A 22,659-nucleotide genomic window follows, 5' to 3' on the forward strand; every position below is an offset into this window, starting at 1 on the left:
TCATAATGGTGGAACCAGAAAGTTTATTTTGCAAATGGAACTTGATTATGCTTACTTTTCTGTTCTATGCCCTGAGTTTGATTGTAGTAATGCCAGAGGAGCGGCATAGTGTCTAACGTAGGAAACTGAATGTAAATGTTCATAATTTCACCGCTGGAATCTGTTTTTCAGCTTTCATGTCATTCTCTCAAGACAGGTGAGTATGAGCGAGATACAGTGGGGCACATTTGATGCCTGGATACCTGTGCCCACTGCTGCCTTACAAAACCTAATATACCCAGCTTAGTCTTCCCACTTGTGGGATAAGCCAGGGAGATTCTTCAAGGCAAGGCTGCATTTAGTAAAAGGGCTTCCTACACTGCAACGTGGTCGGGTTAAGGGGGAATGAATGAGGGCGTTGCAGAGTCCCGAAATGTTTCCAACATTCCAAAACTATTAAAGTTATTCACTTTGAAGTAGTATTATCAAATGAAGAAACTGGATATTCAGTGGTTACAAAAATATTAGGGCCCATACAAGATTTTCTCTAATTTGTAATGACCGATGTGTGCGAGAATCTTGTGCTGTGCATTTTTTTGCCCAGTGATAACAACATGTGCGCACAGAATAATTTCTTCAAGAAAAACGGTATAAATAAGCCATTCTAAGATATGCAGCCAACTCACGCAAACTCAACGTTGTCAACACTGCCCGCATCAGAAACCGGAAAAGGAAATGTGATTGTGTACACACACACACACACACACACACACACACACACACACACACACACACACACACACACACACACACACACACACACACACACACACACACACACACACACACACACACACACACACACACACACACACACACACACACACACACACCTTAGAGGGAACATTGGGCCTGCAGCAAATTGGCTGCTTGGGTTCAGAACTGTCTTACGCATAGAAGACAGAGGGTAGTGGTTGAAGGGACTTATTCGAGCTGGAGATCTCTAATTAGTGGAGTTCCAGAGGGATCTGTGTTGGGACCGCTGCTGTGTGTAATGCATATAATTGACCTGGGTGAAAATGTAGATGGATGGGTTAGTAAATTTGTGGATGACATCAAGATTGGTGGAGGTGCAGATAGTGTAGGAGACTGGCAAAAAATACAACACGATATAGATCCGTTGCAGATATGGGCTGAGAAATGGCAGCTGGAGTTCAACCCAGATAAAAGTGGGGTATTGCACCTCGGTAAGGCAAATGCAAGGAGACAGTACACTATTAAGGGAAAGATCTTTAATAGCATTGCTGAGCAAAGAGATCTTGGGATCCAAGTTCATTTCTCCTTTAAAGTGGCTACACAGGTTGATAGTGGTTAAGAAGGCTTTTGGAATGCTTGTTTTTCTTAGTCAAGGCATTGAGTTCAAAAGTTAGGAGGTTATGTTGCAACTTTATAAAGCTCTGGCTAGGCCGCATCTGGAGTATTGTGGACAGTTTTGGTTGCCCCACTATAGGAAGGATGTTGAAGCTTTGGAGAGGGAGCAGAAGAGGTTTACCAGGATGCTGCCTGGTTTAGAAGGCATATGCTATAACGAGAGAACGGATAAACATGGGTTGTTTTCTGTGGAGCGTCAGTGACTGAGGGCAGAACTGATAGAGGTATATAAGATTATGAGGGACTTCGACAGAGTGGACAGATTGTATCAGTTCCCAAGGTTGAAATCTCTAATACCAGAGGGCATGCATTGAGGTGAAAGGGAAGCTTCAAGGAGGATGTAAGGGGCAAGATTTTTACTCAGAGAGTTGTGGATGCCTGGAATGCGCTGCCTGGTATGGTAGTAGAGGCAAATACATTAGAGGCTTTTAAGAGACGTTTAGGTAGGCACGTGGATGTGAGGGATTAGTGTTTGGGTGTTTCTGATTTCCTTTTTAGTTGGTTCAGCATAGCATTGTGGGCCAAATTGTCTGTTCCTGTGCTGTGCTGTTTATGTTCTATGTGATCAAAAACTTAAGTCAGAGGGCAGGTGAGTTTCTTTGAGGAGGTTAGAGAGGGAACTCCAAAGTTCAGACCCATGGTATCCAAGAACATGGTAGTCACTGGAAAAGTGAAAGGCCAAAACTTGTAGATGGCACAGAAAAGTAGGAGTTCAAAATCAGGGTTGAGGCATTGAATAAATGGAAGTCAGTGAACACACACACACACATACAGTGTAGGTGGGAAGGGTGATAATTTCACATGGTCACCATATCCAATTGTAGTTTCAATCGCTTGGATGTTTACAATCTGAGATACGATTTCAGCTCATTGATACACATCAAAACAGGGTTCCATTAGGATTTTTGTTTGAAACAGAACTCCTCAAACAGCAGTCTGGACAGGTGGTCAAGTTCATTGTCATGTGCACAGTACAAAGAAAAACTTGCAGCAGCATCCCAGGCACAGAGATTCAGACGATACATAAATTATATAATAACCAATGAGAAAAAGCCTGTGCAAGACAATAGTGAGAAAGAAACCAGTTATTGTTGTTTATACGATTAAAGTACTTCCTTCACTTACTATGTACCAGCACCAGTGAAATAACAAAACCTGGAAACAGACAGGCCCAACCAGTTTTTGAACATCAACATTAAATATAGCTTGGATTTAATATATTTCAGAATAACGATTTCACTCTGCAAACTTGAATAGGTTTCTGCTAGTTGTTTTAAGAGAAATTATATATCAGGATTTGCTGAGAATTTAAGTTGCATTGATGCCACACACCTCTGCAGCTGGCCAGCTATGTTCATCTGAGAGGTGACCTTGGGCATTTCATTTAAAATTTGCTCTTCATGAAATTATAAAATCACTGATGTGAAGTGATTGAGTGAAAGGAAGGAGGAGGGACATCTGCTGGTGGTGGGAAATTGAGAAGGGATTTGAAACCTGGGGTAAAGAGTCCAGATCGGCTGGTTTAGGGAAGCAATTCCAGACTGATGGAATATTACAGTTCAGACTGAGGAACACAGTGATAGTGAGTCAGAGTTATAAGGGAGGGAAGGTTAGGGGCTGGAGTGACATAGATGCAGGATAGACAAGGTACATTAAAGAGATGGAGGAATTTGAACATAATCCTCCATAGTATCCAAGACATCTTCAAGGAGCAGTGCCTTAGGAAAGTGGCGCCCATCATTAAAGACCCCCATCACCCTGGAGATGCCCTTTTCTCACTGTTAACATTGGGGAGGAGGTACAGAAGCCTGAAGGCACACACTCAGTGACTCAGGGACAGTTTCTTCCCCTCTGTCATACGATTTCTAAATGGACATTGAACCCATGAACACTACCTCACCACTTTTTTATTAATGTTATTTTGCACTACTTATTTTAACTTAACTATTTAATAGACATATATATTTATATATACTTAATGTAACTCATTTTTTCTCTATCACATATTTCATTATACAAGTGCTATAACAAATCTCATGACATATGCTGGTGATATTAAATCTGATCTGATTCTGATAATCTCAGGATTTTAAAGCTCGTTTGTCTAGGGGAGATAAGCTGGTGAATTGAAGGCAGAGGTAATAATTGGAGGTTTTTGCGCTGTGCAGCGCTTGATCTGTCATTTTCAAAACATTTTCACATAAAGAATTGCTCTGCTGTTTGAAACAATATTACAGTGAGTTTATTTCTATCATTTCTACATACCATTGAAATTATTTAATGCTATCTCCAAATGATGATGACTACAACTATAGATGTTGGTCGCCGGAAATGATGCATTGGGAATGAATCTCCCTTTTTGCTGTATTTCCCCTCACGTTTAAGTATCTTATTATTGCCCAAAGAAAGACCAGTTGAATGGCATTTTTGAGAGGTAGTTTTCTGCAGAATGTGTATCTTTTTAAAAAGGCAGCAGTGCCACATGCTGGTCAGAACCAGTACTGCACGGTCAAATGTGTAGCATTGGATTATTGAATGGACTATAATGTTCTGATTTATTTACTGTTTTGATATTCAGACAATAGATTCATGAAATTTATAACCCAGTGTGAACAATGGCACATTAAGACACTCCACTCTGGCAGGTTAAATGTTTACTTCATCTTATATTGGGAAATATAACATGCCATAAATGCAAAAGAATGGCAATGTCAAAGAAGGAGGGTCAACATTGGCGGTTTTGATTTGTTCTGGATATTTTTAGGAGTGGTGGACCAGGATTTTGTTGTCTGCTGTTTGGAAAAATGGTTGACCACACTGACAGCTATCTCTCTATAATTTGTGATACAAAGTTCAAAGCAAATCTGTAATCAGTGTATGCATTGTCACCGTATCCTCCAAGGTGACCAGAACCTTGTCGTGGTTTGGAGGCTTGTGTGTCTCAATGACCTGGAGAACTATGTTGAGTACAGTCAAGGCCTTATGCTTTGGTTCTAGGTAGGGTCACCCATGCCAAACAAGTCAAAGGGTAGAGGCCCAACTAAGAGTGGTCCACTGGTTCAGCTCAGGGCTAACAACCCCGACTGGTGAAACAAAACTGTTGTGGAAATACAATGAAGAATACTTCTACGTTTGAGTGAGATGGTATTCCTGAGCCTTCACCCAGGACTTGCATGGCTGACAGTAGTGAAAACCAAGAGGAAGCTACTGACATGATGATGGAAGCTCTGAACATCTCCGGAGATGGAGGGCCTTCATTTCTGCTTTAAACACCAGCGGCATAATGGGCAGTAATATATGTCACTATATATTACCCTGAGATTCAGTTTCTTACACACATTCCCAATAGAATAAATGATGTCACGATGGATTATAAACATGGACTAAAGAATTTTTTTCAATCTTTTTTTTATATTCTGTGTTTATCACCCAATCTTTTTTTGTGTGTGAGTGCAGGAGAGGGGGGATTTGGGAGTTGATGTGTCTGTTCCATTTTTGTTGTTCTTTTTTCTGCAGGGAGGAGGGATTTGGGAGTTGATGCTCGTGTTTCTTTCCTTTCTTTCTTGGTTTTGTGGTTACCTGGAGAAAAAGAATTTCAGAGTTGTATACTTTGATAATAGATAGATAGGTAGTTTATTGATCCCAAAGGAAATTCCAGTGTCACAGTAGCATTACAAGTGCACAGATATAAATATTACAAAAGAAGTAAAAATAATAAAAATAAGTTACCACGAACAGTCTAACAGGAGGGGGTCATCACTTCCTCAGCTATAGGTTGACACATAGAGCCAAATGGCTGAGTGTAAAAATGACCTCATATAACGCTCTTTGGAGCAGCAGAGTTGACTTAGTCTATTACTAAAGGTGTTCCTCTGTTCAGCCAAGGTGGCATGCTGAGGGTAGAGAAACATTGTCCAGAATTGCCAGGATTTTCCATATGGTCCTTTGTTCTAACACAGGCTCCAGTTTAACTTCTATAACAGAACCAGCCTTTCTAATCAGTTTATTGAGTCTTTGAACCTTTGATAAATGTCTCACAAAGACTAACAAACAACCAATGTGCAAGAAATGACAAATTGTGCAAATACAAAAAAAAAACACATAATAATAAATCATCGAGTCTTGAAAGTGAGTCCATAGGTTGTAGAATTGGTTCAGGGTGAAATTATCCACACTGGGTTCAGGAGTCTGATGATTGAAGGGTAATACTTCATTGAAACAAACAAGTTTTAAGAGATCTTTTCCTCCATGACATCCTATACGGGATGTGTCTTTGTGTAGGTAGCTCTTTGTCAATGAAATTGAAGAATCCTCATGTAGGTGTGCATGGAAGAAGCTGCTAGTAAACACCACCTAAAACTTTGCATTATCCTTCAGTGGAACTGAATATTTGCAGCCACTGCAATATCGACCAATTAACTCTGATTACTGATTTCAAATTCCAACAAGGTCTAAATAAAGTACAAATTTAAATATTTGTGAATCACATACAGAAATCAAAATAAAAACAGGACACAAAGACATGTAAAAACTGTTAGGATGAAGCAAGAAGCTTAGCTTTTTTAATCTCCAGGATTCTATTCTGAATGAATGAGACTCAACATATGCAAAATGTTAGGGCATAGAACTTATTTGGAAGCCATCATGACATGAAAATTTTATTTCCATCTGACTCCCTTACCTAAGTTTTACAACTATATTTAGTGAGGAGGTTGTGTTTGTACTCTCATGGCCCCATATATATCAACACCGTCTATCAGTAGGGTATCGATCTAGTATGGTTAATGGAGGAGTAGATTTCATTTAGTGAACAGGACATGTGCCGACATGGGGAATTGCTGCTGAATACGGTCCCGATGAAAAGTTTTGACACAAAACGTCAACAATCCCTTTCCTCCCACAGATACCATGTGATCAACTGAGTTGGTTGCTTCTGAATTTTATTTGTCTCATCCATATTTTAAGACGTATCAAGGCCACTAAATTTAATTCTACCATTTGCATTACATTTATAAATCCATAACTTTTGACTTGGTAGTTAAACATACATAGCAAAACAGTGTGGTAGAGTCCGTTGTACACCTCTGCATAATTTCTGGGAAGCTGTCACCTTCCCCATCCATCTCCACTACATCAAAACTTACTGAAAGTCTAAGATCTCGGTGGCACAGTAATGTCCCCAAATGGTGAAAGGAGCATTTGAAACAGTACTACAAAATAACACATTCTTCATGCCCCCTGATTCTATACACAATGGAAAAGACATTTCTTGGAAGCCCAGTTATCAGAGAGTAATAACACAGACAAAATGCCAGGGGAACTCAGCAACTCAACCAGCATCATTGGAAAGGAGTGAACAGTTGACATTTTGGGCCGAGACCCTTCATCAGAACTGGAAAGGAAGGGGGATGAAATGCTTCCTCCTTTTCCAGTCCTGATGAAGGGCCTCAACCTGAAACCTTGACTGGTTATTCCTTTCCAATGATGCTGCTTGACCTGCTGAGTTCCTCCAGCATTTTGTGTGTGTTACATGTATTCTAAAATCCTCACTTTGTAAATCAAATTCCTTGATAATCTCATCCATCCTTGCTTCCACGGCCTATTCCTGCACTATAGCCCTGAGAGCAACCTTATTCCACCATTTCTTGTCTCTTCATCATCTCTGATTATAATTGGCCCAACAACTCCCAATTTAACCCTAACCTAATCATGGAAAAATTTACAATGACCAATTAACCTGCTTGCTAGTGCATCTTTGGACTGTGGGAGGAAACCAGAGTGCCCGGAGAAAACCCACACATTCCACGGGGAGGATGTACAAACTTCTCACAGACGACAGAGGGACTGAACTCAAAACTCCAACAACCTGAGCTGTAATAGCATCACACTAACTGATTCGCTAATGTGCTGCTGTGGATTTTTTCTTGTGTGTATATATATATCTGAAGGCAAAAGTTTAGTTAATATTTTGGGTTGAGGCCCTTTGTTTGACTGAGAATATAGCGAGCAGTTAGCCAGAATAAAAAGATGCACTGGCCATCTCCACTCTATGCTCTCAGTTCTGACAGGGCCTCAAATATGAAATATTAAAACTCCCAAGATTCACAGGCTTCACTGGGAAAAAAAATAGTGCAGCAGTCATGTAGGTTTTCGCAAGGGAAATGATGTGAAGCATTTTATGTTTACAAAAAGCAATAAAAACTCATTTATTGTGCTCCAAGGCCACGGTAAGACTAACTTCACATAATTACATCATCACATCAGACCAGCCTCTTAATGTGAACCCTAACTCAATGTTGGTGGTGGTGAATTATCTACATTTCCACCAATTATGTTACTCTACACAGGCCGCCCCCCCCCCCCCCCCAGAATTCACTAAAGCCGACATTTTTAATCTGTCCATATCTCAGATGAACTGCCTGGATCAGGTCCTGTGTTCCATAGGTGGAGGAACAGCAGATGCGCCTGGCTCAGGTCCTGTGTTCCATAGGAGGAGAAACAGCAGATGCGCCTGGCTCAGGTCCTGTGTTCCATAGGAGGAGAAACAGCAGATGCGCCTGGATCAGGTCCTGTGTTCCATAGGTGGAGGAACAGCAGATGCGCCTGGCTCACCCGAGGTGCATTGACACACTCACTGTCATGTTGTAGCGGTGGGGCACGGTAGCGGAATCCTCCAAGTCTCGGTGGGACGGTTTAAGGCAATCTACCAAAATACGTTCAGGTTTACCCCACTTAACTACGATAAAAGTCTTTTCTCCCCGTTCCAAAACGCAGAACGGGCCATTGTAAGGGGGACGAAGGGGATGTTGGTGTGCATCATGGCGGACGAAAACGAACGAGGTGGAATGTAGTTCAACAGGAACCTCAAGTGTGCTGTATGCCAGGATGGGAGGGAGGAATAGGTGCAGAGGAATTGAAGGGTGGAACACTGTTCTGAGGCTGATCAGGAGTAAAATCACCTGATACTCATACCAGCCGTCCGTATACTAACTCAGCTGGAGGTGACTGCAGGAGCCCCAGCGGGATCCGTGGTTGCGATCATGCCAACACACGTCAGTCAGGGAGGCCCTCAGAGTGAAACTGCTTGCTTGGCCCATTGGACTGTGGGTGATACGTCGTGGTGTGATGTCGCCGAGGCTCTGGGCCGCCGCAGCCCAGAGGTCTGATATGCGGTCAGAGGAAGTATCGGGGGGGGGGGGGTGTCAAACCAAGCAACCCAGGTGCTGTCGAGCATCTGAGCCACATCTCCGGCTTTTACCGATGCTACAGGGATGATCTCTGGCCAGCCGGTGGTACGATCCACCAAGTGTGTGAAACCTCGTGGGGGAAAGAGGCCCAATAAGGTCCACATTGACAAGGTCAAACCGTTGCTCAGGAGTCTCAAAGGTGCTGAACGCGACGGTTAATTTTTGCCTGCTGGCTCTCCGCACAGGCTGCAGTAGAGTAACTCACATCCTTTCAAAGCTGTGCCACACAAGCTTTAGTGCAACAATTTACTGTGAGACCTTCAGACCCGAATGCAAGAGGCAATATATGGAGTCAAAAACACCCCATCTCCAGTTTGCGGGCACTATGGGGTGAGGGTGACCGGTTGAGACATCACACAGGCGACAGCCCCAACTTCCCCGAACTTAATGTCAGCCAATCACAAGCCCATGACTGCTGTTCCGTAAGCCTGGACCTCTGGCTATGTGGTAGGCCTCAGTGGCTGGCATTGAGAGGCAATCAGTAACAGCATTATTTTCCCCTGGATATGGTGTATATCAGTTGTGAACTCGGATGTGTAGGCCAGGTGGTGTTGCTGCCGTGCAGGCCAAGGGTCTGATGTTTTGGCCATCGCGTGCACGAGGAGTTTGTGTTAAACGAACCTACAAAATGGCGACCCTCTAAAAGAAAATGAAAATGGCGGACAGCCAGATAGAGAGCGAGAAGCTCACAGTCACTTCCTTTCGGGGGGGATGGAGCTGGCAGCTGAAGAAGGCGAGCAGCTGCCACACGCCTCCGACCAACTGTCCTTACACAGCACCCACAGCATAGGCTGAAGCATCTGTAGTAATGGCTATGGGTGCATTGGGGAGCGGGTGCACCAGCAGGGTTGCATTGGAAAGAGTTCGTTTGATGTCATCAAATGCCCTGGTTATGTTCACTGACCAGTGAAGAATATGACTAGGGGTATTGCCTTTAAGCTCACTATTCGGGGGAAGCATAAGTTCAACAGTTCACAGAATGAAGTGGTGATAGAAATTCACCATGCTTAAAAACTCGTGTAGTTTTTTAGTAGTGCGGGGCAGTGGGAAATCCATAATAGCAACTACTTTTAATGGCAGGGGTATCGCACCTTCTGTGGAGATGCAATTGCTGAGAAAGTCAATGATTGATAACCCAAACTGGCATTTAACAGGGTTAATAATCAACCCATGTTGGCTTATGTGCTCTGAAGGTGTGTGGAGATGAGATACCTGTTCAGGTTTGGATATATTAGTGACAAATACGTCATTCAGGTAAACAAAGAGAAAGACTAAGTCTTTTAATACAGCTGTTGGAAAGTCAGTGCTGCATGTTTCAGCCCAAATGGCATGTGCAGAAACTCAAAGAGGCCAAACAGGGTTATCACTGCTGTTCTGGGAATGTCCTCCGAGCACACAGGCTCCTGACGGTAGCCCCGAACTAAGTCAACATTGGAAAAAATTAACTTTCTGGCTAAACTTGCTGAAAAGTCGTGGATGTTTGGGTTCGGGTAGTGATTGGGGGTGGTGACCTCATTAAGGCATCGGTGATCACCACACAGGTGGCAACCACCATTGGACTATATGGGAGGCAAAGCCTAGGGGCTATTCGTCCAGTGTACAATGACAAGTCTTTCCATGTTGGCAACCTCAGCCTTCATGGTTGCCATCGCGTGGGCATGGACTGATAGGCCAGTTGTAGGAATGTTTGGTGACTGTCATGGAGAATGTGGGCTTGGTGATGTTTGGGAACTCGGCTAGCAGTCGAGTAAACTCACATGCGGTGGTGCAAGTGCTTGACAGAGTCATTGTGGGGAACTTACTGGGGGAGCAGAGTAATGACCCAAAGTCCTTGACATCCACAAGCTGGCAGTTGACTAACAGTCCATGGGCACACAGGAAATTTGCACCGAGCAGAGGTCTATCCACTTCAGCCAGGACAAAAGTCCCATGTGTAGCATCACACACTGAAGCAGAGTGTCACCTGCCATGTCCGGTAAGTCTGGATCCTACTGCAGTTAGTGGCCTCCAGCGAGGTTTTGTCACTTTGCCTTCTCGTGAATGCCGGCAGCACACGCTCTTGAGCACCCATCTCACACAAGAAGCGATGAACAGTCGATGCCCCTGGCAGCTGGAACCCACGGACCTCTGATGTTCTGAAGCACTGGCAATGTTGAAGCTGCATGGTGATCAGCACTTCTCACCGTTCGTACCAAAGCGAGTGAGGTAAACGCACAGACCCGGCCCTGTCTGTTTGGAGGCCTCGTTGATCAGGCTTATTGAGGCAGGGAAAGGAGGAGGAATGATGCACCACTGCCTGGCCAAGTGTAGACTGTCAGCCATTTTAGCAAGCTCCCTATAGTCCTTCACCACTACACTAGTGAGGGCTATGCGAACTTGATCAGGCATTTGCTGCATGAAGGGTTCATTAAAAATAAAGCGAGGGTGTTGATATTCCAGGAGGGATAGCATGTGGTCCATTAGCTCCAATGGCTTAGCATCACCAAGGCTGGCCAAGGAGAGCAGCAGTTTGGCGCGCTCAGACACCAATAGTCCAAAAGTCTGTACTAGGTGAGTTTTCAGCGGTCAATACTTATCATGTTCAGGCGGGTGTTCTAATAGACTCACCAGTCTCACCGCCGTGGAGTTGCTGAGCAATACTACCACATAGAAAACTTTTGGTGTTGTCAGTAGTAATTTCTCAGAGCACGAATTGGGTCTCAGCTTGTACAAACCAAGCAACAGCATTTTGCTCCCAAAACTCCGGCAGTTTCAAAGTGACTGCATTGGCTGACATGTTCAATAACTCAGGAATCATCGGGGTCACCAATGTACAAATAAAACAACATGAGGCGTTTTATGTTTAAGAAAAACCATAACAACTCGTTTATTGTACTCCAAAACCTGAACACAAAGCACAGTAAAATGAACTTCATATAACTATGTAATCACGTCAGAGAAGCCTCTTAAACTCAACATTGGTGGTTATGGATTATGTATGTTTCCACCCATTACTTTTACAGTCATTCTGAAACTAGGAGAGGCCAATGAAATGGAGAACTGGAGAGAACGAGTGGTAGAGTGGGGGAGTCTAGGAACTGAGCGCTCAGCCTCAGAATACAGGGATGTCCCTTTAGAACAGAGATGAGGAGGAATTTCTTTAACCAGATTGGTGGTGAATCTGTGGCATTCATTATCCCAGACAAGCCAAACCGTTGTTTATTTAAAGTGGAGGTCGATAGGGTCTTGATTAGCAAGTTATGGGGAGAAGGCAGGCGAATGGTGTTGGGAAGGATAATAAATCAGCCATAATGGAACGTCGGGGCAGACTCGATGGGCCGAACGGCCTAATTGTGCTCCTTTGTTTATGGTCTTTCCGTTCACTGACAGTCCACGTTTCGCAGTCTGGGAAATTCTGGAATGCCAATGTGCGTATTAAGTCACGTTGGCGGCTCGCTATTGGCTGTGAGGAGGGGAAATTACAGAAACGATACACAGAAAGCCTGGCGGTGTCTGGACTGCAGAAGTGAGGAGACTCTCAGCAGGACACTGCCGACTGCAGAGCCCGGCTCTACGACCTGTGTCCCGGCGACTGTGATCTCAGCCCGGGGGGTCTGTTTAAAGATTCATGCTGGATGCTGAAGGTGGGTCGTTCGTGAGCGTTCACTGACGCGGAAAGTACACAGCGGCCAAAGAGGAATACAAGGAATAAGGGGTGGGTGATACAGCGGGAGGGGATGAGAAATACTTGCCGGGGAAGAATGTTACAGTTCCTTTCGATTAGAATATAAATTAAAGGACTGGTTAGTCTGGCTTCACTGACACAGAGCGACTGAAGAGGGCTATGTTTCTGGGAATAGATCCAGAGATACAGTGAGAGGCAGCACACGGGCCGCCAAAACGAGGATCTGGGGAGGTGGCGTACTTGGACATCCCGAAGTTCTCCGATAAAGTGCTGCACACAGTAAGAGTTTGATTGTAGTGTAATAGTTGCCGATGAATAGGTTAACGGACAGAAACCGGAGGGAAAACTAAGGACGTGGATTTCCGTTGGGAGACTCAGCACAACCTACCTGAATGGCTTGAGGGAATCGACCGAGTGCCACACGTGAGATGCTGGAGGAACTCAACAGGCCGGGCAGTAGAGGAAATAAACAGTTCTTCAGCAGGACTGGAGAGGAAGGGGGAGAAACACGAATAAGAAGGCGGGGGAGGGGAAATAAAATAGAAAGCTGGGAGCTGAAAAGTGAAGAGCAGAAGAAAGAGGAATCTGATAGGAGAGGACAGGTGACCATGGGAGAAAGGGAAGGAGGAGGAGAGTCAACAGAAGGAGGTGATGTGCAAGTTGAGGAGGAGGGAAGGAGGAGGCAAGAAATTACTGGAAGTTAGGGAAACCAGTATTCATGCTGTCAGCTTGGAAGCTACCCAGACAGAATATGAGGTGTTGCTCCTTGACCTGAGTGTGGTCTCATCATGGCAGCAGAGGAGGTCTTGGTCCAACATGTTGGAATGGGAATGGGAAGTTGAATTAAAATGGTTGATCACTGGGAAGACTCGCCTGGTTGTGACGGCTGGAAAAAAGGTGCTTGGCCAAGTGTAATGCAGCCAATGCTGGGTAAAAGAGTGGGTTGTAAGGATGGTGCAGAGGGTTATAGCTGGAGCGTGGCAGATGGGAAGTGACATTAACTTAGCAACAGCAGTTCAATGCAATATATAATACAGAAGAGAGAAAAAAAAATAAAAATAAATAAATAGGTAAATTATGTATATTGAATAGATTTTAAAAGTGCAAAAATCAGAAATATTGTATATTTTAAAAAAGTGAGTTAGTATCCAAGCGTTCAATATCCATTTAGGAATCAGATGGCAGAGGGGAAGAAGCTGTTCCTGAATCACTGAGTGTGTGCCTTCAGGCTTCTGTACCTCCTACCTGATGGTAACAGTGAGAAAAGGGCATGGCCTGGGTGCTGGGGGTCCTTAATAATGGACGCTGCCTTTCTGAGACACCAGTCCCTGAAGATGTCCTGGGTACTTTGTAGGCTAGTACTCAAGATGGAGCTGACTAGATTTACAACCTTCTGCAGCTTCTTTCGGTCCTGTGCAGTAGCCCCTCCATACCAGACAGTGATGCAGCCTGACACAATGCTCTTCACGGTGCGTCTATAGAAGTTTTTGAGTGTACTTGTTGACATACCAAATCTCTTCAAACTCCTAATGAAGTATAGTTGCTATCTTGCCTTATTTATAACTACATCGATATGTTGGGACCAGGTTAGATCCTCAGAGATCTTAACAACCAGGAACTTGAAACTGCTCACTCTCTCCGCTTCTGATCCCTCTATGAGGATTGGTGTGTGTTCCTTCATCTTACCCTTCCTGAAGTCCACAATCAGCTCTTTCATCTTACTGATGTTGAGTGCTAGGTTGTTCCACTAGTTGGCATATCTCACTCCTGTATGCCCTCTTGTCACCATCTGAGATTCTACCAATAATGGTTGTATCATCAGCAAATTTTTAGATGGTATTTGAGCTATCCCTAGCCACACAGTCATTTGTATATAGAGAGTAGAGCAGTGGACTAAGTACACACCCCTGAGGTGTGCCAGTGTTGATCGTCAGTGAGGAGGACATATCCACACAGATTGTGGTCTTTTGGTTAGGAAGTCGAGGATCCAATTGTGGAGGGAGGCACAGAGGTCCAGTTTCTGCAATTTCTCAAGCAGGATTGTGGGAATGATGGTATTAAATACTGAGCTATAGTCAGTGAACAGCATCCTGACGTAGGTGTTTGTGTTGTCCAGGTGGTCTAAAGCTGCGTGAGGAGCCATTGAGATTGTGTCTGCCATTGACCTATTGTGGTGATAGGCAAAGTGCAATGGCAGGGAGTTCAGTCTAGTCATGACCAACCTCTCAAAGCATTTCATCACTGTCGATGTGAGTGCTACCGGGTGATAGTCATTAAGGCAGCTCACATTATTGTTCTCAGGCACTGGTATACTGATGGAAGGCAAATGGTGTATTGTACTTATTGCTAGGGGACTGGAGTACAAGAACAAAGTTATCATACTAGATGTGATACTGTGGACAATGTCTATATGGGCTTTTGTAAGGCTTTTGATAAGGTCCCACTTGGTAATTTTATCCAGAAGGTGGGATCTCATGGGATCCAGGGTGCACAAGCCAGTGGATACATAAATGGTTTGGTGGAATGAGTTAGACAGTGTGGAGAGATGATTTTTACTTTAGATACTTGTGGCCAGCTGGTGGTGTGCCACAGGGATTAGTGTTATGTTGCCCCTTTGTCATCATATGTATGAGAATGTAAGTGTGTGTGGTGTGTATTGCAGAAAATGTGTAAGGTTGCAACAGATTAAGTAAGAAATTGGGCAAAGGATTTGTAAATGCAGTTTAGGGAAATGCTAAGCAATGTATTTTGAGCAATTAAACCAGGGCAAAATGTACCTTAATATATGGCATTGTAGAGCAGAGACCTAGAGGTGCAAGTATACAGTTTGCAGAAAGTGTTGATACAGGTAGACAAGGTGGTGATGAAGATGCATTGAGTATAACAGTTGGGATGTCATGTTGGTGCTGTAGAAGACATTGGTGAGGCCACACCCGGAATATTGTAAGCATTTCTGGTCTCCATTATATGGGAATGATGTGATTAAATTTTGAGAGGGTGCATAAAATCTTCACAAGGGTATTACCAAGACTGGAGAGCTTGACTTATAAAGAGAGGCTAGATAGGCTGGGATTATTTTCCTTGGCGTGTAGGAAGCTGAGGGTTGACCTTATAGAAGTTTTTGACTTTATAGAATTTTTTTTTTAAATCAGGGACATGGACAAGTCTAAAACAATAAGGTGTATGTTTAAGGGGAGAGGGGTAAGATTTAGAGGGGATGTGAGGGTCAGGAATTTCCATATGGGATTTTCTGTACAGGATTTTCCATGCAGGCTTTCCCATACGGCCGGGGGGGAGGGGGTGGTGTGAGGATAAGTTATCAGAGGAAGTAGAAGGGTACAATTACAGTCTCATTTATGGAAATATTAAGAGGGACATGGGCCAAACATAGGCAAATTGGGTGAATTTAAGAAGGCACCTGAATTGACATGTATGAGTTGGGCTAATAAGATAGTTTCTGTGTTGTGGATCTCTAATTTTAATGAGGTGGTGAAACTACATCTGGAATAGTTTGTGCAGGTTTACAGTCTCTACCTAACAAAGGATAAAGGGAGTGCAGCACAAGTTCACCTGGGTGATTCATAATGTTGTGAGCTGTGAGACTGGGTCTGGGTATCCTGAGTTTATGAGAACAAGGGATACCCCCTTATTCTTGCATAGGGAATTCTCATGTTGCTTGACAAGGTAGTGATACAGTCCAATTACAGTGCTGGTGGCCATTCAGACCATCAAATCCTTGCTAGCTCCCAGTGGAACAATAACATCAGCCTCATTCCCCTAGCCCCTCCCTAATTCCTTTAATCCTGCGATATAGTCATTCTTACATGCCCCTCAACTCCTCTTTGATAAATGCAAGAAGGCGCTTTCTGAGACATCAGGACTATTTGAAGGAACTGTTGGTAGTACTATTAGAATGAATGGTGGTACCACGGGGAGTAGAACAGAGAGACCTCTGAGGACAGGTCCATAGATAACAGGATGGTGAAGAAGACATCTGGCATGTTGGTCTTCATCAATTAGAGTTGCGAGTACATATTAGGAAGCTATGGTTGCAGTTATATAAGACATTGGTGAGGTTGCACCTGGAGTTTTGTGTGTGGTTTTGGTCTTCCTGTTATAGGAGGGACATCATTAAGCTGAAAGGAGTGTAAAAACAATTTACGAGAATGTTGTTTTGACTCGAGGGCCAGAGTTATAGTGCCAGACTAGAACATCATTCCTTGCAGTGTAGGAGACTGAGGGATGACCTTATAGGGGTGAATAAAATCATAGGGTGAATGCAATATCCTTTCTCCCAGACAAAAGGAACCAAAAAGTAGAGGCTATAGGTTTGAGGTGAGAGGAGAAAGATTTGAAAGGGGCCAGAGAGACAACTTCATGCAGAGGATGGTGAGTATATGGAATGAGCTGCCAGAGGAAGTAGCTGAGGCAGGTACAGAAACAACTTGAGAGTCATTTGGATAAATATGTATAGGAAAGGTTTAGAGGGATACAGGGCAAATGGGATTATTCTAGGTGGGAATTTTGATTGGCACGGGTGAGTTGAGCTAAAGAACCTGTTTCTGTGCAATGTTGCTCTTTGATTCTATGACTATAGTTTGAGTTCACCTTTCATTGTGTGCTGCAGTTACAGACCAGTTAGTTAGTGTGGCAGAAGCCTTCCAGCTACAGTATGTAACTGACAGGGCACAGCTTATCCTTGGCATCAGGAACTTGGTCAGGGTGAAGGTAGCATCAACCTGTCTTTTCTCTCTGCAAAGCAGATGAATCTGTTTCTTTATCTAATGGGTATTTCATTCTATTTCTTTTCACTTTAGTCCATCAATCTATTTCACAAAGCAGATAGAAGATTACTTTGAATTGATACTAAGGATCAAAACTTATTTGAAAAGAAAATGAACAGGTTTTTAAAAAGAGCAGGAAGAGAGCTGGAGAAAATTGGAAAAGAAAACATCCTCCAAAACATTGATCACAATAAAATTAACAAGGAAGTAAGGCGGGTTTTAAAGCAGGACAAGACCGTGAGGGAGTTTACAGAGAATGCTGAATCACTGGATGTTGACCATGATGCTGACCAAAGCATAGGAAGGAAACTGGAGGTTCTTGGAAAGCAACATCTAGGAACCTTACTTAAAAATGCTTTGGAAGAAGTGGAAGAGACCAATCTTCCTGGTGGGGCAAGTGAGCAGGGTGACATACCAAGCAACACCACTGCAAGCATATGCCAGGGTGAACCTACCACAACCAACACACTTGCTGGTGAGTAACTGGTTTCGTTCACTCATTTTCTTTGTAATGTTATTTGATTGTGTTGTCGTGAGTGCCAAAAGCTCTCCTTATTTCCCTATCTACCCGTAATGCTACTTTCATGGAATTGTGGAGGTGTTTGTTCTACCGCACATCTCAGTGCTTTTCTTGCACACCTTATCATGATGGCTTTATTGGAATTGGGAGGGGGAGAGGTGGTTAAAATCAGAGGAGTTTGAAGAGCTGATAACCCATTTTTCCCCAGGATAGCTCCTATCGTCCTGACGAGACATCAGAAAACTCCTCCTTGCACCACCTTGGATGTCTTGATGTGAAAAATGTTCCATGGCAAAAAGTTCAACCATTTAACAATAGATAGCGATGGATATTTGCACTTTGGCTACCAGTGATCCCTGCTGTAGATGATGTGCTGATATTGTAAGGGAGGTATAAGGTTAATATAATTCTAATCTTGTTCACAACACAAGACATGCTAGAAAGGTCCACTATAGACTTTGTTGATAACAACTGATTTATATTTCCTTGGAAAAGGTATCCATAGGAGCTATAACACCAAGAGTCTTATCTCTGAGAGGGGCCATTTAGAAATTAAAAATGTACACTATATCCAAAAATACTTTCTTTGAGGGGCGAATCCAAGTGATGGCTTGGCATTTTATTCTGGATTTCACTTGTTAATCCGTAGGGCTGACGTGCCACTTAGCATACCCCAGTACCACTATTCTGCCAAACTATTTTAACACAAGGGCAAAGGGAATTTCCTGTCTAGGCAACCATGCCATCTCAAAATGGTGCCGTTGTCCTGAGAGGTTGTACTGCTATTAAGATGGAGTGTTGGCCCCCCCAAATAGAATCCCTGAAAACTAATGTCAGATAATGAGCCAAATGGTGGGACTATGAAAGACGTATGCCAATAATCCTGCAGAATGTCAAGGTTTCTTTTTGTCTTTAAATGAAGGTGGCAATCTCTTTCAAGTAAGACAAAAGGCGTTTTGCTAATTTAGTGGATTCGGGTTAATTGGAATACTTCGGAACCAGTACATTTTGGCCAAATTTTGTGGCTGCTCTGATAAGCCAGTTTCATGGAAATAGTTAAAAAAGTATTTAAAAAAAATACAAACTACTGCTTTCTTTCTAATAAATTGTGTATTTAAATGAAAAAACAGAATAATTTAAACACTATCAATATCTCTATTGTACTATAAAAATACATTAGTTCCTAATTGTTATCGACGGAAAAATTCATTCAGTGTATCTGTGCACTACCATGTTCTTTTGGTTGACTTAAATGAACAAAACCAGCACAGGTACCGAATAGACTGCCTTCGTACAATCCTTTCAACGACTGCATCCTCCAAATCTTCATTTTCATTGTAACATTCAAGATGATTGCCAATGCCTTCAAATTCTTCATAGGTCCTAACTTGCTGAAGTAGTGAAATCTTTTCTTTCTCACTCCCAGCCATTTCTGACATTTCCAAACCTGAAAGCAATGTGCAAAATAGTTCTGTGTTGTTTTGCTGCTTATTTCTCAGCGACTATCAGTGACAAAAATTACTGTGCTTTTTCAACACAAACATATGCAAGTGACACTATTTAAAAACTAGCTGCTCCAAGCACACAACTGACATGAGTTAGAAACCATTCAGCAACTATCTCCTGCCCCAGTTAAGTGGCATTGTGTCCCAAATAAATAAAAGGAATCCTAGCTATCTTGTTGATTAGTTGTTGTTCTTTAAGAGTTGTCCCAAATAAGCAGCTGCCCCAATTAACCAATGGTCCAATTAACCAGAATCCACTGTATAACATTGATGGTATGCCAAATAACTTCAGTGATCCTATGATCCTGCTACTTATTTTGCCTAACATAATATTGTACTTCAGCAGAAACTCAAAATGAAGAAAAAACGGATGAACTAAAAGAAAAGCTTCAAAATGTATTTCAGCAAGGAAAAGTCCCATTTTATGTCAGGACGCTGACTCTTTGTGGCTACAGGAGCGCAGGAAAAACCACCTTGCTCCGCAGATTACTAAATGAACCCTTCCGGGAGGATGAGCCTATAACAGATGGAATACGGATTGGACAAATCGATATTAAAAACTGGGAAGAAAAGATAGGTAAGCCCGTCAAGAGTGGGAGATTGTGGTAAGTTTGAATTCCCACCCCCTCCTCCCCCACAGAAGATCTCTTGCGGTCTGCCTGGAGGAGTATATTGCATAATATAGTGTGTAGTGACTAATCCAGAAACTCCAGAGCACAGCTGTAGGCCACAGGTGGAGCTATTCAAAATTCATGTGAAAAGTCCAGAATGGCCCAATAAGTCTTTGCTTATTGGGCCATTCACAGCCCTTACACAAATACAGCACCCGCCTGCACAGTGTTACAAGATCCCGGAAAATAATCTGACCAGTTATTTTCAGGTGAATGCAGCAATCCTTAAAGATCACACTGGACTTTATAAAGGGACTGATAATTAGCAAGGCTACCTCCCTCTTATATAAAGTGTTTAGTTAGTGGATAGAAATTGGTCTTGTTCCTTCTTGATATTGCATGGGTTCACAACTGATCCATTGACTGCACCTCTCTAACTTAAACTGACAGGAGCAATGGACACTGTCTTTCCCTGTGACATCAGTACCCCTGTTAACATGGTAGAAAATGACTTAATCCACCAAGCTTTTGTATTATACTTGACAAAGCTGAGACATGATAACACAATGGTTTGAAGCAGACCCCTGAATTACTGAGAAGAAAAATGTAAACAGTAACAAAGATTCTGAACAAGCCTTAATTTCTCTGTTAATCAAACCTCTGTTGTTGTTCAGCCAGCAAAGTTTGCAAACTACTTGCTATATGCATTGGTTTGTGGACCAGAACTTAACATTATTTATTATTCTGAAAAAAAAGCTAAGTAACGGCAAACTGAAATACATTTCTTCTCACATTCTGCAATTGGTCTTCAAACTTGAAGTGGGGGTGGGGGTGTAGTAGAAAAAAACTGAAGAACATGGTCAACCATTTTTAAAGACAAATGTTTATATTTTGGTGTAGGCATACGAAAGAATTCTCATATTTTTCTTTATAGCTGCTGATTGACCTGCTGTGCATTTCCAATTTCATCCAGTTTCCTGATTTGAACTTTCAAGTAATCTTGATCTACTTCACATTGTATTCCATTTTCTTCTCCTCCGCTTATGCACTGAGTGCCTGAACTTGGGGATGTCTTGCACACAAAACTTTGACACAAACTGAGTTCTAACAGTATGATCTTCTAAACATAATTAAACGTATTCAGAATTCACTACCTTCTTCTCTTGTCAATAGATAATCCAAGTGATGATTTAACAACTGCAATTGCAACTTGTGTTTTAAGTACTGACAAACAACCTCTAGAAGGTAAGTGATTATGATTTTTTTTAAATAGGAAGAGATCTCTTAGAATAATGTTCAGAATTGATTAATCCCAGATAGATATAAATTGTTGTATATCCTGATATCCAGTTCTCCTCATGATTCACAAGCATGATGCTGGGATTGGAGGGCTTGAGTTATAGGAAGAGATTGGATAGGCTGAGACTGTTTTCTCTGAATGAAGGAGGCTGAGGGGTAATGGTACAAGGAACATAGATCAGGTGGATTGTCACAGTCTTTTTTTTTCCCAGAGTAAAAGTCTAAATCCAGAGGTCATGAGTTTAAGGTCAGTGAAGAAAGATTTTAAAGGGGAGCTGAGGGATAAGATTTATGCTCAGAGGGTATATGAATCGAACTGGCAGAGGAAGTGGTATCTATTACCACATTTAAAAGGCATTTGGTAAGTGTATGGACGGGAAGGTTTTAGGGGATATGGGCCAACTGCAGGGTGATGAAAGTATCATAGTAGGCACTGGAGTTGGCATGAGTGAATTAGGTGGTAGAACCCATTTTATGCTGTTATAACTCTTTTAACACTTCAGAGCTTCCAATTCCTTTTGTTCTCCCCACTGTTGCTCAGTGGCTCATTAGGATCACACGTACATTGTGAAAAGCAATTCCTATGCAATTAATCCAGGTAATAATAAAACAGGATTTTATTCCTGTTAATTTTTTGAGGATGGATATAAATTTGATACATTCTTATGTTTTAAAAGAACATTTCAAAATGTTGCTGTATCAGTTGATTTGTAAAAATGTAATTCAATTGTTTTGTCTAAAAACTTTGAAGAAGGTTGATCTGTAAGTCTACCACGATATTAGAGATGTACCAAGATGTTATTGCTTGGATTCTACAAAGATGACAATGTAGTGTTTGGTGTTTGTTGGTCAATGGATCCATGTGCTTCTGAACCCAGAGACTCCCAGTGATTCCATTGGTTAACCAAACATGACAGAAGGAGCCATTAGGCCCATCAGCTCAATTTTAGCTCTTGAGCGGCAATCCTATCTATCCTATTTTCCTCCATATTTCTCTGTGTTCTTGCAACTTTCACTCTCTTTCTCTTTCCTGCCCATCAATTCATTGATTGATTAAGGACATTTCCAACAGCCAGTTAAGCTGGAATGTTGTTGGGATGAGGGAGGGATCTGAATCAACAATTGGAAACCCAGTGGCGGGAAGAATGTGTTCAGAACTTATTTAACAAAATTTCCTATCAAGGAATTGGGACATTTACATGGTGCTGCAAATATTAACTAGTTGTTAGAAAATGTTACATTAGTATGATGGTTAATGAGATTGTGAATCTGAATCCTACAATGACATCTGGAAAAAGGATTTTCAAGTAACAGAAGGCATTTTAAAGACTTAAAACAAAAATGCTAATTTAACAATAGTGAGTACAAAACACATTATTTAAAAAAATGCATCTGGCTCACCAATCAGTTTTTGTAAAGACTGCTGGCCATTGAAGTGGGTTAGCAAAGGCAATGAGTGATGGATAACATTTGGCTCTGCCAACACTATATGTATGTGAAGAAATTGAAAGGATCTGCTGCTTTAACCTCATGCCATCTTATCCTCTGGTTTTCAAGAAATGTTTATTTCACAACTCAACTGTTCAGCTTGATGGGTAAAAAAACAAGCAGAGGCAACC

At 42.4% G+C, this 22,659-nt stretch overlaps 1 protein-coding gene across 3 annotated transcripts in view; it reads left to right on the plus strand.

The window, feature by feature from the left end:
* Positions 1-12,111: 12,111 nt before the first annotated feature.
* LOC140727718 (uncharacterized) overlaps positions 12,112-22,659 on the plus strand; it is a 46,483-nt gene continuing 35,935 nt past the window's right edge. Inside the window, exons 1-4 of one of the 3 annotated variants that reach the window (XM_073045407.1) lie at positions 12,112-12,280; positions 17,139-17,580; positions 19,474-19,707; positions 20,915-20,986. In XM_073045407.1, coding sequence (XP_072901508.1) covers positions 17,217-17,580; positions 19,474-19,707; positions 20,915-20,986 — 670 coding nt within the window. In that variant the 5' untranslated portion in view covers positions 12,112-12,280; positions 17,139-17,216. Of the gene's footprint in view, positions 12,281-17,138; positions 17,581-19,473; positions 19,708-20,914; positions 20,987-22,659 lie in introns of those variants that run through there. The other 2 variants (XM_073045408.1, XM_073045409.1) reach the window with 2 other exon arrangements.

Source organism: Hemitrygon akajei, chromosome 5 (assembly GCF_048418815.1).
Source record: "Hemitrygon akajei chromosome 5, sHemAka1.3, whole genome shotgun sequence".
Taxonomy (NCBI): Eukaryota; Metazoa; Chordata; class Chondrichthyes; order Myliobatiformes; family Dasyatidae; genus Hemitrygon; species Hemitrygon akajei.